General features: G+C 38.5%; 1 protein-coding gene across 1 annotated transcript in view; it reads left to right on the forward strand.

The window, feature by feature from the left end:
* The window catches only part of LOC122556734 (prenylcysteine oxidase-like), a 47,871-nt gene extending 41,523 nt beyond the window's left edge, over window positions 1-6,348 (forward strand). Inside the window, exon 6 of the mRNA XM_043703827.1 lies at window positions 2,151-6,348. Coding sequence (XP_043559762.1) covers window positions 2,151-2,809 — 659 coding nt within the window. The 3' untranslated portion in view covers window positions 2,810-6,348. The remainder of the gene's footprint in view (window positions 1-2,150) is intronic.
* Window positions 6,349-7,544: the final 1,196 nt, after the last annotated feature.

A 7,544-nucleotide genomic window follows, 5' to 3' on the forward strand; every position in this document is an offset into this window, starting at 1 on the left:
AGAGCTTGAAAATAAGTGCTCAGTTCTAGGGGAAATTAGAAAACCTGAATTAAAGGAGGAGGTAAGAGTGTAGAACTCAGAAGAGGTTATTAAAATCTCCCAGCGCAGGCACAAATAGGACAAAGTATATGGAAAGGGTTAGCAATCAAACTTCAAGCACACTGGACAAACGAATAACAATGTGTTAATACAGGACTGCAAGTGTTATATCTGAATGCACACAATATAAGGAATAAGGTAAATGGTCTTGTGGCGCAGATCAAACTTGGCAGGTATGACGAGGTGGGCATCACAGAGACATGGCTGCAAGGGGATCAGGATTGGGAGCTGAATATTCAAGGATATACATTCTGTCGAAAGGATAGGAAGGTGGGCAGAGGGGGTGGGGCTGCCTTATTAGTAAGAAATGAAATTAAATCGATAGTAAGAGACAAAATAGGGTCAGATGGTGTAGAATCTGTGTGGGTAAAATAGAAGAATTGCAAAGGTAAGAAAACCATAGTTGGAGTTATGTACAGACCCCCAAACAGGAGTTAGGAGCTTGGGCGCAAGATACGCCAGGAGATAGAAAAGATGTGTAGGAAAGGCAAAGTTACAGTGATCATGGGGGATTTTAATATGTAGGCGGATTGGGAAAATCATTTTGGTAGTGGATTGGAAAAAAAGGAATTTGTGGAATGTCTACAGAAAGGCTTTTGGAGCAGTTTGTGGTGGATCCCACTAGGGAATAGGCAAAAGTGCAGTTAGTGTTGTGCAATGAGGCAGACTTGCGAAGGGAACTTAATGTGAAGGAACCCTTAGGGGGCGGTGATCATAATATAATTGAATTTACTCTGCAGTTTGAGAGGGAGAAGATTGAATCAGAGGTAATGGTATTGCAGCTGAACTGTGCAGGCATGAGGGAGGAGCTGGGCAGAATTGACTGGGAGAGGATCCTGGCAGGAAAGACATTGGAACTGCAATGGCAGGAGTTTCTGGGAGTAATTCAGGAGACACAGCAGGGATTCATCCCGAGGGGGGAAAATAGCATGGATGCAGGGAGGATGAAGCAACCATGGCTGAGTAAGAAAGTTGGGGATAACATTAAAGCAAAAGAAAAAGCATATAATGTGGCAAACGGCGGTGGGAAATCAGAGGATTGGAAAGCTTATAAAGACCAACAGAGGACAGCAAACAAAGAAAATAAGGAGGGAGAAGATTAAACACGAGAGTAAGTTTGCCAGTAATATAAAGGAAGAGTGTAAGAGTTTCTTTAGACATATAAAAGGCAAAAGAAAGACAAAAGTGGACATTGGTCTGCTGGGAAATGGTGCTGGAGACATAGTAGTGGGGAACAAGGAAATGGCTGAATTCAATAATTACTTCACGTTAGTCTTCATGGTGGAAGACCCGAGTAATGTGCCAAAAATTCAAGAGAGTGAGGGGCCAGAGCTGAGTTATGGTAGCCATCACCATGGAGAAGGTACTAGAAAAACTGAATAGCCTGAAGGTGGATAAATCACCTGGACCAGATGGACTACACCCCAGAGTTCGCAGGGGGTTAGCTGAAGTGAAAGTGGAGGTGCTAGTGATGATCTTTCAGGAATTCCTAGAATCAGGGAGGGTCCCAGAGCACTGGAAAACCGCTAACGTGACACCCCTGTTCAAAAAGGGAGTAAGGCAAAAGAGGGAAAGTTATATGCTGATTTGCCTAACCTCAGTCATGGGTAAGATCCTGGAATCCATTGTGAAGGATGAAATTTCTGAATACTTGGAAGTATATGGTAAAATAGGGAAAAGTCACCATGGTTTCATCAAGGGGAGGTCATGCCTGATGAATCTGCTAGAATTCTTTGAGGATGTAATGAGCAGGTTAGACCAAGGAGAGCCAATGGATGTTATCTACCTGGACTTCAAGAAGGCATTTGACAAGATGCCACACAGGAGGCTACTGAGTAAGATAATGGCCTGTGATTTTAGAAGCAAGGTGCTAGCATGGATAGAAGCTTGGCTGTCTGGCAGAAAGCAAACAGTGGGGATAAAAGGGTCCTTCTCGGGATGGCAACCGGTGACAAGTGGTGTTCCACAAGGCTTATTGTTGATTTAAGAAAATATATGTTTGCAAAATTCAGTTTATTTCCAAGAATAATTTCAACATTTTGTTTCTTTAGGAGATAAGTCCCTTTATCAACTGAAGTATGAAAATGAAGATGAAGGCGGTTATGATTTCTATGACATTGTGGTGATTGCGACGCCTTTACATCGGGAAACCTCGAATATTACCTTTAATGACATGACACCACCAGTAACACATTTTCCTGGTCACTACCAACATATGATTGTTTCTATAGTGCATGGTTACCTCAATTCTTCGTATTTTGGGTTTCCAGATCCCAAGCTGTTTCCGTTTGCAGCAATTGTAACGACCGACAGCCCAAAGCTTTTTATGTTTAGTACAAGCAGTATTTGCCCAGTGAATATTACCAGTAATTATAGAAGAAAACAACCACAGGAAGCTGCTGTATGGAAGGTTTTCTCTCCATCACCCCTCACCAAAGAACAATTGAAGACACTCTTTCTTTCATACTACTCTGTACAAGTCACCGATTGGCTGGCATATCCTCATTACACCTCAATGAAGGGAATCCCTCCTATAGTTCTACATGACAATCTCTATTATTTGAATGGTGTAGAATGGATAGCGAGTAGCCTGGAAATGTCTGCCATTGCTGCTAAAAATATAGCTTTGTTGGGGTATAATCGGTGGCACCAACAACTGGATAAGATTGATCAGAAAGACTTAGTGCATAAAATCAAAACTGAACTGTAGGGGCCCAATCAAATTCTGATGAATATACACATTGTATAATATACTTGAATTTGAACTTGCAATGCCACAGTTGGAACTTAGTGTTTTAAACTGATTATTAAGAAATTAAATTAAAAAGACCTTGTTGCTGATTGCTAACCTGTTCAATTAACTATTTCAAAGTTGTGAAATCTCCTTTTTTTTTCCAAATTACTGCCTCAACTGTTTTGTGATTTCAAAAAGGGAGTTCACACACAAAATTTAATATTTTAAGGAAGATAGGAAGTGTTTTAGATTTACCTATGTCTATTTGGAGTATTATTAAAGCAGAAAATTCTGCAAAGGCCCAGCACATTAGGCAGTGGCTGTGGGGAGCGATAAGTTGACTTGCTTTAAATATTCTTTCATGGAATGTAACATGGCATGGCCTGCATTTGTTGTCCATCACTAATTGCTCTCGTGAAAGTGGTGGTCAACTGGACAGAGTAACAGGACGTCACATCTAGTGACAGTGAAGGAAGGGCAGTACAATTCCAAGTCAGGATGGTGTGTGACTTGGAGAGGAACTTGCAGCAAGTTGTGTTCCCACGATTCTGCTGTTTTTGTCATTCTAGGCAGAAGTAATTGCGGGTTTGGAAGGTCCTGTCAAGAAGCATTTGGTAAGTTGATGCTGTCCATCTTCTACATGTTGTATACTGCTGCCATTGTGATCAGTGATTGAGGGAGTGAGTGTTTAAATTGATAAATAGATTGCTGCTCAAAGCAGGCTGTTTTATCCTGGGTGGTGTCAAGTTACTTGAATGTTGCACTCATCCAGGCAAGTAGAGAACAGTCCATCCCACTCCTGACTTGTGCCTGGTTTACTGGTGGATATACTTTGGGGTGGGGACATCTGACAGTGAGTTATTAGTTTCAGAATTCCCATCCTCTGCTTACATCTCTCATCACAGATGCTGCCTAATCTGTTGAATATGTCCAACATTTCTGGTTTTATTGCAGTTTTCCTGTATCGGTTTTCCAGATTATTGCTTTTTGTATCAAGAATACCTCCGATATTTCAAACATCCTATTACCTTGAATTTGTTGCTGGTCTTGGTCCACGTGGAAATGATTATGGAAACTTCTCATTCAAACTATTAAGAAGCAACCAGTGTATACTGATTTGTGAATGATTTAACAAAAGAAGCAACAGCAACAAGAAGAAATGCGTTTTTGTTTCAGCTGGTGATTAGGTTCTGGAATGCATTACCTGAGAGTGTATTAGGGAGGTTTACTCAAGGTCTGCAAAGAGACTCATTTAATTAACAAAGTGAACAAATTTACAGGGATCCAGGAAACAGATAGGGACTGGCCTTCTGTGCTGTAGCCATTCAATGCTTTGTAAACTAGTGTACTATGTAGAATGACAGGACAGAGATTCTATCCCAGGGGATTCCCTCTATTCTCCCCAGCTATACCACTTTAACTCGCTACTGTGGTTTAATCTGTACAATTTCCCCAACACACACAAGCCTGTGAATTTGCATAAAACAGTGGGGAGGTAAAGTACATCTTTGAAGGGTACCTATTTTCCCATTGGTCTTCTGGGGTGTTGGAAAATAAAGAGAAAGATCAGCTGATGTGAAGTGCAGTTGTGTGTGAACTGGAACTTAAACAAGGAGAACAGTTACCAGCTAAAACAGACAGTGTTCATCTTCTCCCACAATGAGAAGGCACATGAGAAAATGGCAAAATTATCTTTGCTTGGGCACGACATCAATATGAAGATGTGGACCAGTATATTTTATTTTATAATAGTCAGTCCGTTCTTCCTATCAGTTTACTCTAGAGAGAAATCTCGAGAGGTTTTTTAACTTGGTTGCATTTGTTCATCTCTTAAGAGCCTCAAATCATACCTTCTTTACATATTATTTTGCACAGTGTTTCTTCAATTCAAGTTTCAGATACTAGTAACATCAGTTTAAAATTAGAAAGAAGTTGGTGAAATATGGAAAAAGCACAATTCATAATTCTACAATAATAATTTAATTACTTTGCTCAATTGCCTAATCATGCAAATGACGTTGCTTTATCGATTCTGATTTGCCAATATATTTCTATATCATGTAAATAAACTTCAGATTAAAATTCTTTGTGGGATTGGGCATGCTTTATATAAATATGGACAGCTCGTGGAAGTGAATGTTAAAGATAACCAATAGATTTGTTTCTGAAAAGTTCTGCACCATAATGTTTAGTGTGATCCTGAGCCATCAGATGGTCACTGATGGGAATTCCTTTTGTCCCAAACTCATAGGTGGTTTAACATTTGGGATGCTGGAAGGTTTATTTTTTCTGGACAGTCTGGGATAGAGCAAACCTTACAAGTTCTGCTCAAAGGCAGGTCCAACACACAGCATTCCTGTTTGAATTATATGTTTCAATATGGAGCCACTGCATCGTCTGACTTGACTGATGTACCAATGGCCATTTAGCTTCGTGATGATAGCTATGCATAAACAAGACACCAGAGGATTCGTACCGTGTGTGGGATAATTTCTTGCTGTTGTGAAATAAGGGGAAACAAAAAATTCTATACTGAAAATTAGAAAGTAAATTTGAAGGGGTAAAGTGAACAGAGAAATTGCCCATCGATCATTGCATTCTCAGAAAGTGAATCAAGAAATAGTAAATATTTTACACACTGACTACTGTAACTGCAGAAATTGGTCAATCTCTACAGTAGGCTTTAAAAAGGCTTTTCCTGAGTAAATGGATAAGATTTCACCTTGAAAGCATTTTATGATTTTTTAACTTTTACATCCAATGAATGTTAACATTTATGCAAATACTCTGTGAATCTTGGTAGTATAACCTGTTGTTATATTTTCTAATTTTACACAAATGACCATTGAGAAGATACAATGTGCCATTTTCGTGTTGGTATATTTACATAATACCTGAATGCTGCCGCACTATTCGTAAGAGTGCTAATATGGTTTAGTAAAGTAAAACAAATGCTGAAAATAATGTATCTACATAGCTAATGTTGGAAAAAAAGATCTTCACATTATAATTTGTGTTTTAGTAAAAATTCCTTCAGAGTGACAGTATTGCCACTGTGATTATGTGTTTATGATTTGGAGATATAATTCTGTGGTGTATTATAATTAATCCGATGGTTTTGTTTTACGAAAGGACCAGAAATATTGCAAACAATTTTCTGATAATTAAAATAGATTGTTTTTCTTTTCTTGTAATGAACTTTGATGTCAGGATTCTGTTTTATTACAACAAAGTGCTGAATAAAATTGTATTAGTAGGAGGAATAATCCAAAAGTTAATTTTCAATCTCTTGCAAATTCTGCTGAAACCTGCAGAAATTCTGTTGAAACCTGCAGAAACCTGCTTGTGAGTGTGGTCTGTTCAATTCACCACCATGTAATAGTCTGCAAATTTTCAAAGACTGGCTTTGCTAATGGGATTTGCCTTTGAAGACTTTGCTGCTTGTATTCTAAGCCTATCATTCAAATAAAGCTGACTGATTGTGGAGTCTATTGTTAATAAAATAATTAATTTCAGCAAAATGTAGGGATTAATTGCTAACATTGCAACATCAACCTGAACTAAATATTACTTAATATATTTACTGAATAGTGGTGTTTATGTTTTATATTTTGGTGCAGCAATGCATTCATATCAAAAATGTTGCATTATGTGTATAAAGGTACTTTTGTGGGTTATACGTTGTTCAAATGTATTCATTTAATTTGTCCTTTTAGTAGTTTATGAAGGACTCTGATAATCAAAATTGGGCCCCTTCTGTTCCGAATAATATTTGCCAAATTCACTTTTATCACTCACTGATGCTTTGCCTCCTATGTTATTTGCTCTTCAGGTAGGTGAAATGCCATGCTTCTTGGATTATTTTGGACCACTAGGATGTTAATGTTATGCCAAATTCTCCCAATAGCCTTACAATAATTGTAAAAACACTAAAACATACCACTGGTTAGTGATGCTTCTGTAGTAAATGATCGGCGATATTCATTTGATCATATATAGCAGTTTTAGCCCCCTTGTCTGAAGAAAGATATGCTGGCACTGGAAGTAGTCCAGAGAAAGTTCACTAGGTTGATTCGGGATATGGAGAAATTTTCTAATGAGGAGGTGTTGAATAGGTTAAACCTATTCACATTTGGGTTTGGAAAATAAGAGATGACCTTACAAAATCCTTAGGGGACTTGATAGGTTAGATTCAGAGAGTTTCTTTCCATTTGTGGGAAAGGGTAGGATAAGAGGGCATAATGTCAGAGTAAGGGTAGACCCATTTAGGACAGACATGAAGAATTTCTTCTTTTGAGGTAATGAATCTGAGGAATCCTTTACCACAGAAGTCTGTGGAGGTTGGTGGTTTAAGTATATTCGAGGCTGAGATGGACAGATTTTTGGTCAGTAAAGGAATCTGGCTGTGAGGTGAATGCAGGAAAATAGAGTTGAGGATTATCTGATCAGCAATGACCTTATTGAATGGCATGGGCTGAATGGCCTTCTGCTGTTACATATTATGATCTCCTCAATGGGTTTATTTTGCTTACAATTACATTTCAAATCAAATATCGTTTGATATGAACACATCCAGGAATTTTACATCCATTTGGTGTCAGCAGTCCCAACCCTCATGGGTGATTTGTGTAGTGAGCAAAGGCCATCACAATTGAACTTGATCTCATCCTTTCCCAAGTTGCATTTGTGCATATTCTTCACAGCAGTCATT

This window comes from Chiloscyllium plagiosum, chromosome 14, assembly GCF_004010195.1.
Source record: "Chiloscyllium plagiosum isolate BGI_BamShark_2017 chromosome 14, ASM401019v2, whole genome shotgun sequence".
Lineage (NCBI taxonomy): Eukaryota > Metazoa > Chordata > Chondrichthyes > Orectolobiformes > Hemiscylliidae > Chiloscyllium > Chiloscyllium plagiosum.